General features: G+C 32.1%; 1 protein-coding gene across 6 annotated transcripts in view; it reads left to right on the plus strand.

Annotated features, from left to right (window-relative positions):
* CNKSR2 (connector enhancer of kinase suppressor of Ras 2) overlaps positions 1-18,719 on the plus strand; it is a 270,600-nt gene that overhangs the window by 101,932 nt on the left and 149,949 nt on the right. For all 6 annotated transcript variants that reach the window (XM_036226440.1, XM_036226442.1, XM_036226444.1 and 3 more), the window contains exon 5: positions 15,378-15,419. In XM_036226440.1, the coding sequence (XP_036082333.1) occupies positions 15,378-15,419 (42 nt within the window). The remainder of the gene's footprint in view (positions 1-15,377; positions 15,420-18,719) is intronic.

Genomic DNA, 18,719 nt, shown 5'->3' on the forward strand with positions numbered 1-18,719 from the left:
TGTAGTCATTGTGGGACAGCTAATTGCCAGATGTGCACCCTCAGCAGATAGAGAGTTCATACAGGAAAGAAACCTTATGAATGCACTGAATGTAGTTATACCTTCAGTGGTCAATTACATCTTATTTTGTGTCACAGAGAACACATAGGAAAAGATGGGTATTTTAATTTGGAAAAACCCTGAGCAATAATGTCTAGCTAATTATGTGGTTATGTGTCAACAGAAAGCCTATGAATGCAGAAGCTAAGAAAGTCGGTTTTTGGAAGATAGACCCTGTCTATCACCAGTGATCACCATAGATCATCAGTGAGCTCATAGTGGGGAGGAATATGATAGTATAAAAGTCCCTGCCCTCAACAGGTATTAGAATATACTGGGGAGAAACTATTGGAAGGCAGTAAATGTGACAGTTTTCAGTGGTACATTCTGCTTTATCTGTTAGCAGATGAAATCATATAGAAATAAAATATTGTAAACAAACTAAATGTGGAATGCCTTTAACAAAATATGAAAGTTCTTGTGAATAAAAAAAATCAAGTGGTTTTTAAATACTTGTTCTTAATTATGGATATAAATTATACTAGAATAGGCAGAATATATATTTTGGGGTTCACGTAGTAAGAATTAAAACATATAAAAGCCCAGCCAGGATAGCCTCTCATTTATCTGAAATGTGGCTTTAAATACTACTTTTTTGTATATTCTCAGGGTTAGTGTTTAAGCCTTACTGGATCAGACATTCCAGGTGACCTGAAAATTGGACTGGAGCTCTTGGGATTGAAACTGGGGCATTTCAGACCAAAAACCAGGACAAGCATTATATGTAATTTTTAAATAATATGAATTATATTATTTAGCATATCGAAGGCAATATGAAAGGTGATTCTGTTTTTTTACTTTATATTTAAATAATATATGTGTAGTTCAGTATGATTATACTTACTCCTTTAAGTTTTCTTTAGCCATTTTGGTTCATAAAAGATGTAAAACCAGTACCTTTAAAGTTTTCTATATAATCCTAATATAGTGAATCAGAAGTTAGGTATAGAGCTATTAAACATAGTATCCAGATAACTTGAAAACCTTTTTCTGAAGACAAATATAAAACTATAAGTACATAGAATATAGCATTATAATCAAATAATTATAAACATGCACAGAAATTCTCATTCTTGGTTTAAAAATGATTATTGGTAGCTAACAATTATATAAAGTCTCAGAATGCAAAGGTAAATGAGAGTGATGAAATTATTACATGCTAAGACTTTAGGAAAGCACTGTTTAGAACATTAAGACATAATAATTTATTATTTTTCCAGTTTTCTGTCACTGACCTGACTTGTGAATAAAATCTTAAAATTTTACTGTATATTATATGAAAATTCTGAAATAGATTTTTTTATTAAAATTATTGGAGTGACATTGGTTCGTTTTCATAGGCTTATTCATTTGCAAATCTAGACTATATTGCATGTTATCTGAGCATCCTGCCAAAACAGTTTTAAAGATGTAGATAGCATCACCATTAATAATAAAGAAGAACTAGATGTGTGGCAGAACTAAGTTCTTTAACCAGCAAATGGCAGCATACTCAGACATCTGTTTTTTTCAGTGTATTACATGTTTTAGTTTGTGTAATATCTTATTTATATACAAAGGAATGTATGCCATATATGTTATGAATCATGATAATAAATACTCATCAATCTGCCATCTGATTTAATAACTAAAACATTACCAATATGGTTTTAGCTACAGTTATGCTCTTCTCCCATTTCATCACCTTGCTTCTTCACAGGGTGTTTATTATTTCATTTTTATTAAAATAATTTCATATACTTTTCTAACCATCTCATTTAAATATGCTTATCTTTGAGCCTTGTATAAATAGTATCACTCTGCATGTTACTTTTTTCACTTGATACTGTATTTTTGAATTATTCATTAGTGTTCAGTCACTGTATTTCATCAGTTTTACTTCATATAATACTTGCTCGTCTGTATATACTTCTACATGTTTACCCATTCTCCTGACCATGAACATTTGGATACCTACAAGTAAGTATATACATAGGAGGGTAATTATTGGATTATGTATATGGAAACGTGTAGAAAAATGGGTTAGGTAGGTGATTCTTAACTCTTGTAGGTGATAAAATAAACTTTAGAAGAGAGTCCCTGATATGCTACCATTTATAATGTACTGTGATTATTCTTTCTAAAGAATCTAGCCAAAAGTAAAACCAATCTATTTAAGAAAAGATTTGCTGTGAGAGACTTGGTGAAAGCAGGTATCTGCTTCATGCACCTCTGTGTCTCCAGTGCCTGGCAAATAAATATTTGTTGAATGAACGAAAGGATTGATTTTCCCCTTAAAATTCAACCCAACAAAAGGTTATAGGATTTTAAATTTAGCTGCTATAACTCACTCTGATGCTACTGAAGACTCAAAAGAGGAGTAAACAAAAAATACTGATTTTTCAAAGTTGATAAAATAGCATCATGATTATTACAAATATAAAGTTACTCCTTTAAACTTTAAGGCTGCTTCTTCTCATTCCTTCTCCTATTCTTGAAACTCCAGTGAGATGAATAGGGGGGAAACAATAGCGACAGCACCAGTCTCCACTATGAAACAGGTAAATGAGCTGGTGAATTAGGAAGGAGAGCAGAAAGAAATTGCTGTGGAGAGGACCAGAGGCTTAGAGTAGAGGGGATTTTGGAGCTAGAAAAGGTTGCTGTTACTGTTCAATCTGCTTCCCACCCTCCCCAAATAAATCCATGTATGAATTTTTGAATATCACTTAGAATGCTGCTTTGTAGTTTAAAAATTCCAGAAGGGAGGGTAGTTGGGGGGCTGGGCGAAAGAAGTGTAGGGTTAAAGAAGTACAAATTGGTAGTTGATAGATGGTCACCAGGATGGGGAGCACGGCATAGGAAATGCAGTCAGCAGTAAGGCAATGGACAGAGGAGAGAAAGAGCAATCAAGGGGATCGTTTCATAAACTATATAAATGTCTAACCAATGTACTGTATACTTGAAACTAGTAATTAATTTTTTTAATTCAAATTTTGAGCTGGTATCAAATTTGGAATCCTGATCCATAAAGAAATTTAGAATATGATGCTATTGGACTATGCAATACCAGAGTAGAAGTTTTAAAAGTACCTAAGGGGGAAGAAATCAAAAGGTTCAATTAGGTGTCTTTATTGGTTCTTGTTCTGTAAATATTTCCTTGTGTATGTTGTTTCTATTTAAGTGTTTTTAAACACCTTTTGAAATGTCTACTCTAGTGTTATTCAGCAATTCTTAATACCATAACTATTCATTTCCTTTTTAATGTCTTATTTTTTTCACAGCTCTTCTCACTCCACTAAATATCTCACTAGGCTTTCCGTTTCTTCCCATTTAAACTATTTACACAAATTTTCTCCTGCCCCGTCTCCCCAAAAGGATTCTGAACTGCCTTGTAGAATGGAAAATATATTCTGCTCTAGGCTAGTCTCTCCACCTTTGTAACTCCTCCCTCAAGCCATATCTGAAAATCCCTATTCTTTATGATATTTAAAAATTATTAGCAATAAAAAGGGCTATATAATGTTTAATAAGCAGAAATAATAGTATTACACTTTGAGGTTGGCAAATTGCTTTTACAACATATTATCAAATTTGTTCCTTACAATAATTAGGTGAAGTAGATAGACCAGATGTCATCTCAGTTTTGTAAATGAGTAAATAGAAAGTGACATAATCAGTAAGTGGCATTGGCCAGGACCTAGATCCAGGTGCTTTAATGTGGTTCATAATACTTTCTGTTCATTGCTCCTCAATTTTAGCTTTACCTTAAAATCAAGTAAAGAGCTTTTTTTAAAAAAAACATTGATATCCGGCCCCTATCCAAGACTATTAAGTTAGACTCTCTGCAGTGGAGCTTGGCATCAGTGTTTTTAAATGATACTTTGATTGTTTCTAGTATGGAACCAAAGTTGATAACTATTGCACCGTACTCATAATTTACTGGTTTAGTTTGAGATGAATATGAGGTGGGAAGAAAATGTATGTGATCAAGAACAGTGTTTCCCAAAGAACGGTCCATGGATTATGATTCATCTAGGGAAGCTTGTTAAAAATGCATTTTTCCATACTCACCATACGCTGAATGATTGAGAACTGTGGATCAGTCCAGAGCTCTCACATTTATAAAGGAGGCTAGTTAAAGTTTTGAATTTACATCCATAGTTATCAGTTGTTCATAGTACATTTGTGCCACAAATGTATATCCAAAAGGATTAGACTTGCTCTTTGAAATATCAGATATAAATTATTAACAAAAATGGTCATTGTGCATTTGCAATAAGCGAAGAACCAGTGCTGGAAACTAATATGATGTCAACAGACAGGCAGGAAGTAGAGTTAGTAAAACAAGAAGAAATGATCAGAATTAAGAATTGAAAAATAATATTTTAGCATATACTATGAATCATATTATGATTAAGTGTATTACATCAAGTCATTACAAAAATCTATGACATAGATTTTTTTTACCTACATTAGATGACAAACCAAAGAAAATATAGAGCTACTAGTTATAGGCACCGATTTTCTAAGGTATTTTGCCACTGCTGACAGAGTAAGTTTTAATAACTCAGGCCCCTTGGGGTTGGGTCAGTATGACTACCAACATCATATAGGTAATTCAGATAAAATTAGGCCCTAACAAAGGTGAAATAATGGCTTGAAATTGTAATTAACAGAAGCAGGTTGAAGAACTGATTAGAATAAAGTAATTAGGACAAGTGAGCATGAATTTGATGTATAAAACAAGGCAAAAAATTATAAATACAAGATGGGAAAAAACTAGATTTGCATCAAGGTAACAGAATGCAATCTGAGGTTGATTGTGAATTACAATATGCCAGGAGTGACATTGCACCTCTGAAAAATAGCACTCATATTTCCTGAAATGAAGAGATGCAACATGTTAAATTCATGGAATAGTTATTGCATTGAACTGTGCATTGGTTAGTTCTTCATTTGCTTGTGTGTTCTATTTTCCCCCCTTGTATTTATTTGGTCAAGGTAAGTTAGATTATGCTGCAGTAACAAATAACCTGAAAACATTAGTGGCTTGTAATAACACTCATGTCCAGTGCTCATACTCCATGTCCATCCTGGGTTACTATATCTCCACATCCTCTTCACTTCAAAGCCCTGAGCAACACTTACAGAAAACTACTGGTCATCATGGCAGAGTGAAAGAGAGCATAGTGAACTATGAACTGGTTCTTAAAGTTTCTGCATGGAAATGAGACATAGCATTTCTGCTCACATTTCATTGGACAAAGTAAGTCACATATCCATGGATGACTTCAGTGACTCAAGGAAATTTACTTTTACCTTAAAAGAAGGAAGTGTATATTTAGAAATCCTAATACAAATCTGCCACAGAAATAAATTTATGTAGAATTTTAGTATAGCATTATACTAGAATTTTAAGGACAACAGTGTTGTTTATCTGAATATAAGAAGAAACAATAAAATTATGTGGGAAAATTTTAAATACAAAAAAGCTTGCTAAAGGTTAAGTTTGAATAATTTCTTCTCTAAATGTTGTGTTTGTATGCATGTGTGTGTTTCTGTATTTTGAGTATAATCTGTTGGAATATGGGTGGTAGGTTTGGTGGGAGGGAGAAGACTGCTTGAATTTTTTCAAAGTATAAAATTCTGTCTTATAAGCACTAAGTGTTACTATTTGGAACCCCTAAGTGGATACAGATTTTGTGTAATATCTCTTTTAAATGTATATCAAATTAGGCCTACATTTACACTAGTACTGTTATGTGGACAATTTAGTATTTATTAGGATTTAAATAATATTACCAGTGATCTAAAAATATTTATTTAGTGCTTGGATCTAAATGGTACTTTTCAAATGTTGCATGCAGCTACTGGAAAGAAATGGTTCCATTTTGTCCAAGAAAATGCGACCTAAATAGATTAAAAGGGAAAAGATATATGGGCTGAGGAATTTTTAATACTTTGAATTTGATTCAAATATGCCATAACTTCCATTTATTTTCTGGCAGCCAAGTAGATGATTTTGATTTGAAGGATTAATGTTTAATTTATATTTTTATTTATAATGGGGAATGGTATTTATCTTTGCTTGAACTCTTAATTGAACATGTCACATTGTCAAAATTGTCTCCAATTACTTAGACCCTATAGATTTTCTTTCCCTTGTTATGTATTAGATGGTCATTATAGTAAGTAACTTGAACATCTGGAAGCTAGAGAGGCTTTTTATTATAAAGAAATGTTAGCTTCATTTATGAATATAAAATTCTTGATATCTTTTACATAATATGAATCTTCATGCAGAGGAAGGCCCAATTATTTTTTTTGTTGAAAATATCTGCTGAGATCATGAAGATTAAATTTAAATATAAACTCACACTTAAAATGATTTTAAAACTGTGAAACTCAGTTTATTTTTGTACAAAATAGGAGTGTGAAGAAACTAAATGTACTGTACTAGTTTATTCAGCAATTAGAAATTTCGCTTAAAAAATCCTGGCTTTATAAGTTTTATTTTTATACCTAATCTGTAAAACCAATATAAAATATTTGTTATGGAATGTAAACATAGAGAATGGAATAAAATAATCATAATTGATAAACTCAGATTATCTATTTCTAGGGTATACAGAGCAACTTGAGAAATTGAAGAGACAGTGCAGTAGAACATACTGTTTTCTCTTTCAAAATATTGACAATATAATGGGAGATACTAAGACTAACAAATAGATAACTGATGGAAACATAAAATAAGTTCAGTAAGTATATACCAAATGGGTCATTCAAAATCATTTAGGTCTTGGCTCAAGACATGCAGAATAAACAAACTTAGTTTGTGACGGGGATTAGCTCACTGCCTCTTTAGGTTGTCAAAACAAAGCTACAATAGTTACAGGGATCACAGCCTCACTCTAATGAGTTTTCTGGTCATTTGTACCTTGACTTGACATTTTTATATTTTGTCCCTTTTGACAATTTAATCTTGAAAAGCTACAGTGGTTTTCTGATATGTTAGAGAGCCGTTTGGATGCTGAAAAAACAATCAGCCTCACTTCTGCCTGCACCCCCAAGTCTCTACATGCTAAAAGATTAGTTTCTACACCCGTTTAACTATTGGGACATAAATCTTTCATTGTTAAGTGAAAGATTAGAGCCAAATGGGTGCTTCTTTTTAGATGGCTCCCTGGGGGAGAGGTGGAGTAGAATTTGAAAAGAAATATGATGTAATGTGAGGAAGAATATGGCTATGTTCACTGACACAAAGACTAGAGGCCACTAAGGTCATGCTCACCCACATTCTCTTCCCATTCTTTATTTCTCATTTTATGTTTAACTTGTTACTGTATTTAACCTAATGAAAATCTTAGGCCATTCTTTTAAAAATCTGTTATTTTTAAATTTTGATAGATACCATTCATCATGGTTCTTTCTCTTCTGATTCCCAAAAGAGTGACAGGGCCACTAACAAGTTTGTTGTCATTGAGCCAGTCAAAATGGTGAAGTGGTTCCCAAGGAAGTATTTATGGGCTGATTCTACCTCTACCTTGTTTGCCAAGGACATTTATGTATCTGAATTTGGAGTTACACAGTGACATTTTCATTTCACATTCAAGAAGAATGCCACTGTCTGTCTATTCACCATGGACATTTTCTTTGCACTCGAGACACTCAGTCAGCTTTTGGTCTTTGACAAATATAAATTTAGTTTGAACTGTTATCTTCCATCTATTGCAAATGTTTTATCCCTGGCACTGCTTTCTCTGTGCACACAAAGCTATGTGGTGGGTACTTTGAGTTCCTTTTCATGGCTCTTTTCCATTTGTTATCCTTCCAGAGAGAATTGGTTTCATTGTATTTTGATGCTACTGTAGATGTCATAATATACTAGAATCTGCTCTTTGCTGAGAAAAAAAGCATCTGGTTAATATCTGGGAACTAATCCTGTTCATTTTCTTTCCAGACATTGTTTTTAATGTTATTTGTTTGAAATTCTTATTAAATAGCTTCTCATTTTTGTTAGACTATGGTATATTCTCTGGTGCAAACAGTAACTACTAGCTGCATGTGACAACTGAAATGTAAATTTAAATTAATTAAAATTAAGTAAAATTACAAATTCTTATCTTCATTTGCACTAGCTACATTTTAAGTGCTCAGTAGCCACATGTGTCTAATGACTATCGAATTAGGCACTACAAATATAAAACATATTATAACTTATTGCTAAAACGTTTTATTAGATATGTCTTGTAACACTACGCTCTCCATTTACTCCTGGTTACACAACTAACTCTCTGTCTGGCTCTTAAAACACAAACATTGTCTGAGCTTGCATCCTAAGCTATCTCCTCACTATGCATATTCCTTTTTTATGAATTTGATGCCATTTTTTTTCTTGTACCTTAAACTGTCACTTCAATGTAAATATCTCCCAGATCTGGCTCTATTTTAGATCCAATTCAGCTTTTTCAGCTACTTGCTGGACAGCTTTGTATAATACATTCTGTCTCCCAACCACTACTAATTTCACACGCCACAAATATATTTTATTCTTTCAAAATTCTCTCCTGCTATCATCTCTAGTATGTCATTTATCCATATGCTGAGGCTTGAATTCCTGAAGTTATGTTTAACTGTTTCCTCCCCATTATCCTCTATATCTAATGAATCAGTTGCCTGTTTCTCTCATTCCTGGCTACATATATTGTCATCCACCTCTCCTCACCTCTCCTTTCAGCATCACAACCTTAGTTCAAGCCCTGATTATTTATGCACACACACACACACACACACACATTTTCTGTTAAAAGAGTATTCCGACTGATCTCTATGACTCCAGTGTCTCTCCCTTCCAAATCCACTTCTCTATCATTTTCATAAAACATACATTCAGTCACATACTTCCCATACTCAAACATCTGTGAGCATTCCCTTTTCTCAGAGTAAAGTGCATACTCCTCCATATTCCTTAGAGATGAAATGTCTGCATGGTGTATCTCAAAAGATAACACAGCTTTGCAGAGATTCGCTATCTGAAACATGCTATTAAAGTTACTCTTGTAATTAAATGAAAGGAAAAAGAGGAGAGGAGCCATGAGAAAAGGAACATGTCTATGGGAGTTGTTATCTAGACCAGTGAGTTTGAACTCCACTCCTACCCCATGCCTCAGCACACATGCTGACCATTCACATTGGTGTTACACACGAAACATGGCACTAGGTAAGCTATGCTGACTTCAACCCTGCACAAAAGAATGTCACAAGAATTGACAGTTGACTAAGATTTTGCCACCCTGGTGGAATGGAGCTTCAAAATAGATCGTTACAAAAAAATAAAAATTTTCTCCAGCCTAGCATTGGTAGCTCTCCAAAATATGACCCCATATTATCTTCTAGGGTTTCTTTCCTTCTTCATTCAACCCTACTCATGCTCTAGCCAACCTGTTTTCCTTACTTTTATTTGTTTCTTTCTTTCTTTTAGACTTTATGCTTATTTTATTTTATTAGTTTCAAGTATACAGTATTTCAGTTAGACATTTATATAGTTTATGAAACGATCCCACTGATTGCTCTTTCTCTCCTCTGTCTCTCCACCTAGCCATTACCTTATTACTGACTGCATTCCCTATGCCTTGCTCCCCATCCTTGTGTTGGTCGCCTTACTTTTAATCATGCCTTTGTGTGTTTGCAGTCTAAAATGGTCATTCCCTGTGGACTCCCAATTTCCATGTTTAAAAGCTATCTATAGAGGCCAGGTAAAATATCATCTCCATAACATCATTCCAGAGTTGACAAGTCAGAATTTGTCTCTTTTTCTATAGGATCTTCTGTTAGCATTTATCTTGTCTACCTTCTTTTAGTTGAATGTTTTCTCCTCCACTAAATAATGAAATAATGATGACCAAGGAGCAAATTTAGCTTTGATCACCCAATAGTACCTGACAGTGAATTGCATTTAGAAGGTTCCAAAAAAAAATTGTTTTGGTGAATGGAATTGTGACTTCAGTTAGTGAATGAATGAATGTATGAATAAGAATATACAACTCACTATGTAAATTAATCATAAAAGCGTATGAAGACATTTTGATAGCTTACTAATAGAATATGTGAAATATTTGGTATGAAGGTACCATTATCAAAGATTTATTTGCATAGATGCATTATTTAAATATTACTTGTAAGAAAAACAGTTTTACATAATTTTATACACAAAATGTTTTATATTATTTGTACAAGTATAATATATATACCAAAAAGAGACAAATGAACATTTATAGCATTTATAATTATAAAGTTCCATGAAATATAATTGTATATATAGAATTAGAGATATCAACTCTTTCTCTTTACTGTCTATGTATTTAATGTTAGTAACAATCCTGTTCTTATGAATATATGTAATACACAATTGATGAGAAGTATCACTTATATTAAGTACTATGACCCCCCCAGGTGCTTAAAACTTGTTGGCAAAGTATGGAGTATCACTGGTAATATATAGGACAGAAAATTTCTATGTATTCTCCTCAGTGTATCAATTACATCATTGTTTCACAGAAAAGATAACTGATTATAATTCTGTGTGGATGTGTAGCTTATCTGTGGGAGACTATTTCTGTGCAGACTTTTCTAAGAAAGTGATCAAAATTGAAGAAACATTCTTCATTTTTGTGAATATTGTCTTATGAGGAATTTAGTGCATTCGAATGTACATCACATAGTTTGTAGAGGCATTTTATGGAAAGGGGTAAAGAAGAAATGCAAGTGTTATTTTACATGTACAGTAAAAGACAAAGTGAGCTACCGAAGAGAATTCCTAGGAGTATATAGTGGCATACCTCTAAATCCAATTTTAAAAATCTAAATTTAATCCTAACCTAAAAATAACTAGAACATCAGAAGTGTGCCTTTTCATAGCATGAATAAGTTCATAAAATGTAGATTTCTCTGTATTTAGTGCTATTTTCTTTTTAAAACTTGGTGTATGACCTTTTGGGAAAAGATTTGGCCCTAAATAGTAATAAAACCCAATCTTCAGATGCAAATATTTTTAAATCACATTTTGATGGAAATAATTTACTAATAAAATGACTCTCCAAAAGTACCTAAGGCTATTTAAATATTTAGCATGTCAAAATAAAACAAACTTTATAAAATTGTACCTTCACGAAACAAAACATAGTCATTTAATTTCTATTCTTTTCCCTAATATAAAGTAGAAGGTTAATATGTACTTTTTGTTGTTCTGTTTTGTTGTTTTTTATTACCCTGTGTCCTGCTCTTTGTGAAAGCCTTTGGCTTTCAATAATGAACAGACCAAATGGCTGACAAAAGGTAGATATTCATATAAGTAAAGCAGTTATTCAAAGTGTAGTAAGCTATTAAAGAAGTTTACTAGAAGGGGAAAAAACAATCAATAAATTGGGGGAATGTATAACTGAAACATATAGCTCTGAGGAGTCGAAAACTGTTTAGAGCCAGAAGGTACTATTTTTTAATCCATATACTCTTTTATGGAGTCTATATATACATCGTTTGGGGTTTGATTTGGTTTGACATTCTTCTGTCACACAATATCCTATAAAATAAATTAAGTGTTTCTCAAAATATGATCTTTATCAAAATTATCTTGGAGGCCCTCACTGTGAATCTAAATCTGTATTTCTGGGGATAAACCTGGGAATCTGCATTTAACCTACTCCCCAAGTGATTCTTACATATATATATACACACACAGAACTAAAATCTGAAAATTACTGCAGTAGCTTAACTGTATTTGACAGTAGTTCCATTGCTTTTGTAGTAATACCTCTTTTTTTTTTTTTGCCTAAAGATGTATTCTTTCCAAGACCCATCAAAAGCTACCTTTCCTGATTTTTTTATAAAAGACAGTTAGTTGCTTCCTTCCTTGATCCCCTAGCCCCATGATCCTGCCTTTATTATAGTAATTATGGGTGTCCCAAAGTCTTCGTGCAAATTTAAGTTTTAATAACTTCACATGCATAAATATGCTAAAAACATCATTTGAAAATTAAATTATTTCAATTTCTTTTATCATTTGGTTTTATTTATTTCAAATAGTAAGTTTTTAATTTTAATATTCATATGTGACCGCTATTTAGACCAATGGAAAAACTCAGCCACTTCAATCACCTGATGTATCTCCCTTAGACTTTGTCTTGTAGGGTCATGTCAAAATTGTCAAATATGCATTAGTACTTCATTTTTCAATAATCGTAAGACTGGGATTACAAATGTAGTCTTTTAGCTGAGGAACAGCAGCTAATGAACATTTTGACAAAGTTTGAAGTTTGACTTGAGCAATATATAGTACGACACAGTGATCATGGTGAATTTTAATAAGAAATATATTAATATTTTAAAAATTTAAATAACTGACCTTTCACATGTTGTTTTGTATAGTTTTGTGGCATTTATACTTCTAAAGTTACTGAAACTTAAAACTGCATGATGACCTTGGAATTCTATGTATTTTAACTTTGTGTGAAAGAATTCTTATCACCTAAACTGCTTCTCTAAGTCAGGGCATGTTTTATCTTTTTATCATCTTTGTACCCCTACCACAGTGGATTAATATTCGTTGAATCAAGAGGAAAAGTCTAGCTGTTATACATTGTCCAATAGTTTAATACGGTCAATATTATTAAACTATTACTAAATATATCTGGATGCATTTAATGTATTTAAAAGTTAGCATCAGACATATTAATAGGTTTAATAATATTTACTGTTTCCATCCATTGTGGTTATTACCCTTTTAGATGCTCAAATTATTCCATCTTTGGCCTACTGACATAATTCTCACAGTCTTTAATAGCTTCTTTTTATCTTGTGTCACAATATAATCCAAGCCCATCTTGTACATTTCCTATCCCAGATCTGTAATCAACCATTTTCCAAGTAGGCCTGGGAAATGGCTTTTGAAAACCACTAACTGTGGAGAGTTCATTTATTATTAGGTTGGTCATTGCTTCAGTGAGCAGAGCTAAGAAAAATATACATATATAAGACATCAAGTGACTCTGGGGTTTTTATTTCTTATATAAGTATCTGCTTTCTTCCATGTTTAAATTGCTTATCAGTGACACCGAGGGTGATATAGTGACAGCACACACACACACACACACACACACACACACACACACACACACATATATATATCTTATCACATAATTATTTAGTTGCTTTATCCTATAAAACAAGACAGAATAATGGCACTACTACCAACAAACAATATAATTGCTGAAGATAGTGTAAGATTTTGTTTAGCAGTTCCTTTTTGTTACACTAGGGATATGCAAGAAAAGTATTATATTTTAAAGAGACTTGAAGTAGCTACTCTCTATGTGATTATTATATCACGAGCAGGATATACATTTAGATCATATTTACTTTTTTCTTTGAGGAGAATCCCTTTGACGTTTGAACATTTAATCATATTCTCTGATTCTAGGAAGGTGGGTAAATAATGAAACTTGCATCCATTACAGCTGAAGCAAGCCATAGAGGCATCACAGGGAAACTGGGCAGCTTCCCAGCTTTTTCCAAATTGTCTCTTCCTAGTGTAATTCTATTTGAAGTGAATTTTATAAAATTGAACTCTTCCAAATTCAGATGAGCGTACAAATGCACTTTCCAAATATAAATGATTTATCTAGACCTTGGCTCCTCTGTACACATAATTCATACTTAATTATTAAGAATTCATTTCATTTAAGTATGTAGATGTAAATATGACTATATTTGTAACAAACTTCTCCTTTGGCACAGGAGCCATTCATAATGGCAGGCTGAATTAAGTATTTCTAGTGATTTGTGAAATGGATCAAACCTAAATTTAACTTTAAAAATTCTGCCCCTGATAAGAATATGTGGTTCTTCTGACAGGTATTGTGGTAAAATGGTATTATCAAAAACTATGTTAAACAAGATTTCTTTTTGTTAAAATTAAATTCAGAGAGAAAAATGCAAATGATTATCATTCCTTGAAATATGTAATACTGTGGAATATGGATTTTTTTTTTCAAATTAGCCAAATAATAATTAGGTAAATTTATATTTTGGAATAAAGGTAATTAGTTTAAAAATTTTTAAATAATGATGCAGAACAACAATAATTCATAGTTAAAATGTATTTATCATTTACTGTATGCTAGATACCATGTGAAGCCATTTATCTCATTTTTTTTCCTTTCATCCTCATGACATCCTTACTGGCTTTCCAGTAATATCATGCCCATTTTATAGATTCCTTGAGAAAACTAAGCCATAGAAACACAAAGTTTCTAAGCAGTGATCACTTTGCTGTATTACAGCTCATTGTAAGTCTAGCAATTGCAGGTAAAAAGACAGTGATAATTTCTTAAATATTTTTTATAATTTCAGGAATTCAAATTTAGTCAAGAACTATAAACATGGTATTTATTAGTAGCATGTATCAATTTTAAATACATAATATAAAGTATACTTAATAGCTTGCAATAGTTGAAAATGTTTTTAAGATTTCGATATTACTATTAAAATAAATATTAGTGTTTTTCTTAATGTTCTAGTCTATAATAAATTAGTATTTTAAATGTTGGAAATATTTCAACAAAAATACATTTATCACATGTAAAAGTTTAGATGGAAAGTAGCATGCTAAGTGAAATAAGTCAGATGGAAAAAAGTCAAGAACCATATTATTTCATTCATATGTGGAATATAAAACAGAAAGCAACAAATGAGCAAACAAGACAAACAAACAAAAAACTCGTAGGCACAGACAACTGTATGGTGGTTACCAGAGGGAAAGTGGGGTTTGGGGGAAGTAGATGAGGGTAGAGGGGGTCAAATATATGGTGACAGGAGACTTGACTTTGGGTAGTGAATACATAATGTAGTATACGGATGAAGCAATATAGAATTATATACTTGAAACCTATATAATCTTGTTAACCAATGTCACCCCAATTAATTTAATAAAATTTTTAAGAAAGAAAATCGAATTTTTCTTATATTTGCTTTTACATGTACTTAATTTGCATTATCTTTTATTACATGCATTTAAAATTAATAAAATTAGCAAATGCATTAAAGCAAAAATAAAAATATCCCTGTAACTATCAGAACTAACTTCTATGACTATTTTGGTGTATAACATTCCAGGTTTTTTCCCCATTCTTATTGCTGCTTTTGCTCTTGAGTTGTCAAGACTTTTTCAAATTATAGTACAGTTTCTAAGAAGGTATTTTAAAAAGGAATATGTGATTTTAAAAAACTAATCTGTTTTTTTTCAGGATTGTACTGTGTATGAAACAGAGAATAAAATTCTTCATGTGGTAAGTATATTTGGTTTTATTTTTATCTTCATTAGAAAATATATCTTTGTTTAACTAGTAATGAAATAAAAAAGCTACAACCTATAAATATGCGAGCCCTGTATATTTTATAGGAAAAGTACAAAATAATCAAAACATAGCAGGTTGTATTAGTTGTAACTGTTCTATTGTATCTTAATAGGAAAATAATATAGTATTTTAAGATTGTAGGATGTAGCAAGGTTGGAATATAATAAAATAAATAATCTAGAGAAAAGATATTTTGAAATCGGAATTCTTCACTCTTCGTCTGTGACAGTAGGTCAGGGAAAAGTGGTTGTGCATAACAGGTAATTTGCCTCTATCATTTAGATGAAATACCTCATAAAATAATCAAATTGCCTTTGCTCCTTTTCTATACTCACCAAGCAACCTTCCAAATTTTAATTTGGAAATACTTATTGAATCTATTAATGACTTTATATATATTATATAACTAGAAATAGAATATGAGTATATTATACTTTGTAGAAAGGAATCTTCTTTCTTTTTAATGACCATTTGGCTGCTTCTCTTTGTAAATCCATTTCTTGGTTGATGCTCATCTGCCCTAATAACTTCTTCACCTCTCTATGAAATGAATGAGAGCATAAATAACATTGAAGAAGTTTAGAAATGAATACAGTATATTTACTTTGCCAATTTTGCATTCCAGTTAGTGGCAATTTAAAGATCCTTATTGATGATGATCAAGACAGTGGATGGCATTAACCAATCAATTCAGCACTGAAAGCAATTGTATTTTCATTGTGTTCTCATTTCCACTTCCCTCCTTGGCTTTTTAATGCAAAGATGGCCCATCCTTTACTAAAAGGTTGTATACTTTTGTGTTACTTTCCTCATAATAAGAATTATTTTTTTAAATAAAATATTATATTATACCACTTGGTATATGGCGCTGGAATACTTTCTTTAAAAATAATATTTTCAAAAAAAAGTATCCTTCCAGATTTCCTGTAGTGTAGAAGAAATCACTTTGAGTCTAAAAAACTGTGTCCGAATCCTAGTTCTACCACTTTTTATCTCAGTGACCTTAGTCAAGTGATTTAACTTCTTTTTTGAGATTTTGATCTTTTTTAAGGTAAATTTTAAAAATTTTTTTTTACTTTTTATTGAGAAATAATTGACATGCAACATTATATTAGTTTCAAGTGCATAACATAATGATTCAATATTTGTAAGAGACTTTGCTCTTAATATGTAAAATGGAGGTATTAGTATCTTCCAAGTACAATTTTTTATAGTTCTTTGCAGTATTTATTTGTTTTTTAATTTCCTTTTTCTTTTTTATATGTATCAGGAAATTAAAAGCCTGAGTTTTGATATAACTTCTTTAGAATCAATTTGTGAGTTAATTGGAATGTCCTCCTTATTTCTCCGATACTTGAATATGTATACTCATACAACTAAGTAGAGATTATAGTAGCTTGAGATATGCACTAGAATATCATCCGAGCCTCAGCTGTCTCAGCCTAGACCCAGTCCCTATATCTTTATTTTGTCTGGAGGGCAGGGGAGACAATTGTCAAGAGGAAAGAGAACTGACCACGGGCAATACAAGCATCGAAGTGCTCTTCAACACCTGAGCAAGCTGAGATAGCTCAGGACAGTTGTGAGGTGTGTCTTTTTCTGAAATAGATCTCTACTTATGGATGAGTAAAGAAAGAGAATGGGAAAGAGCAGAGGAAGTATCCGCTAATATATTAGAAGAAAATCCTTCCTTATGAAGTAAGTTTATTAATAACATCTGTTTAATGTTCTCAACAGAAATCAAAAGAACATTGTCTGTATTAAAATAGAATACCATACTATAAAGAAGGTAAAGTCACTATAAGCTGAGTGTAAAATGAACTAGGAAAACAGTCTGTAACAATAAGAACATGAATATAGAAATGAAACCATGCCGAAAACAGTAGAAAGCAGACTGGATATTGCAGAAAATTGAAACCATGAGATACAAAGTAAACTTAAATGACATGCAGATATTCAGTAAATCAATAAAAACAAAAAGTAAAGAGAAGATAATGGCTATAGAGGAAAGCTTAAGTTTAACCCACCTTCAACTAATTGTTATTTTCTGAGGAAGAAAGTAATAGAAAACAAAGATAGAATGATTTAGGAATGGAGATTGGAAAATTAGGAGTACTCAGAAAAGTCAAAATTTATTGGAGAGAATAATTTTAAGATATTTTCTGGTAACACTTTACAGATTCTATGGCAAGAAGCAACTCTGTATTCATTCAACCAGTGGGAAGAGAGAGATGAGAGCTTTTGACTTGAAAGAAACAAAAATTAGATTGTATTCAGATATCTACTCTGAAATTATAACTGCCAGAATACAGTAAAACAACATCCAAAAAATCTTTGAAGAAAAGTAGTGACCAAAAATGTTTATATCTAACTAAATTATTCATGCGTGAAAGCAACAAAAAGATATTTTTAGATCAGTAAAGTCATTAAAGTACCTTTTAGGAAAATACATTTGAATAAGTTCACCAAATAAATGAAGTAAAAATTGAATTCCAGAATAGGAAAGTTATGATAGCAAAGGACTGGAGGTTAACAAAAGAATCAGATGAGATGGTTTCATAGTTCATTCACGCTGTTTTGACAAAAATACCATAAACTGGGTGGCTTAAAAATGAACATTTCTCACAGTTCTGGAGGCTGGCCAATCAAAGATAAGGGTGCCAGCATATTTGGTGTCTAGTGAGGGCCTATTTTCTGGTTTACAGAGGGTCCTCAAATTGTGGAAGGAGCTAGAGAGCTCTGTGGGGTTTCTTTTAGAAAGACACTAATCCAATTCAAGAGAGCTCCACCCTCATGACCTAATCACCTCTCAAAGGCTCCACTGTCAAATACCATCATACTAGGATTAGGTTTCAGCATATGAATATGGCACGGTGAGGGAGGCACAAACATTGAATCTATAACAGATAGTGAGGGATAGAAAAATATGAGTGTTAGCTAGTATTCTTTTAAATGAGGATCATTCGTGATAAATCAAAAAGATAATGCACATTTCATTAGATTTATATCTTTTTTAAAGAGATAAACTCTGCATCCCTAAATTTAATCACAAAGATTACCATTGCTTTCCAGTGGCAGTTATCCTCAGAAAACAAGAAATTCCTGTAAAAGAGTGATGAAATACAAGCACACAGACAATAACACACACTAAAAATATCTAACTGCTGTCGAGAGTCTGATGAAATTATAATGGACCTACCTTACTGCTAGACATATACATTCATAAAACCT

The sequence above is a fragment of the Rousettus aegyptiacus genome, unplaced genomic scaffold (assembly GCF_014176215.1).
Source record: "Rousettus aegyptiacus isolate mRouAeg1 unplaced genomic scaffold, mRouAeg1.p scaffold_m13_p_9, whole genome shotgun sequence".
NCBI classification, from domain to species: domain Eukaryota; kingdom Metazoa; phylum Chordata; class Mammalia; order Chiroptera; family Pteropodidae; genus Rousettus; species Rousettus aegyptiacus.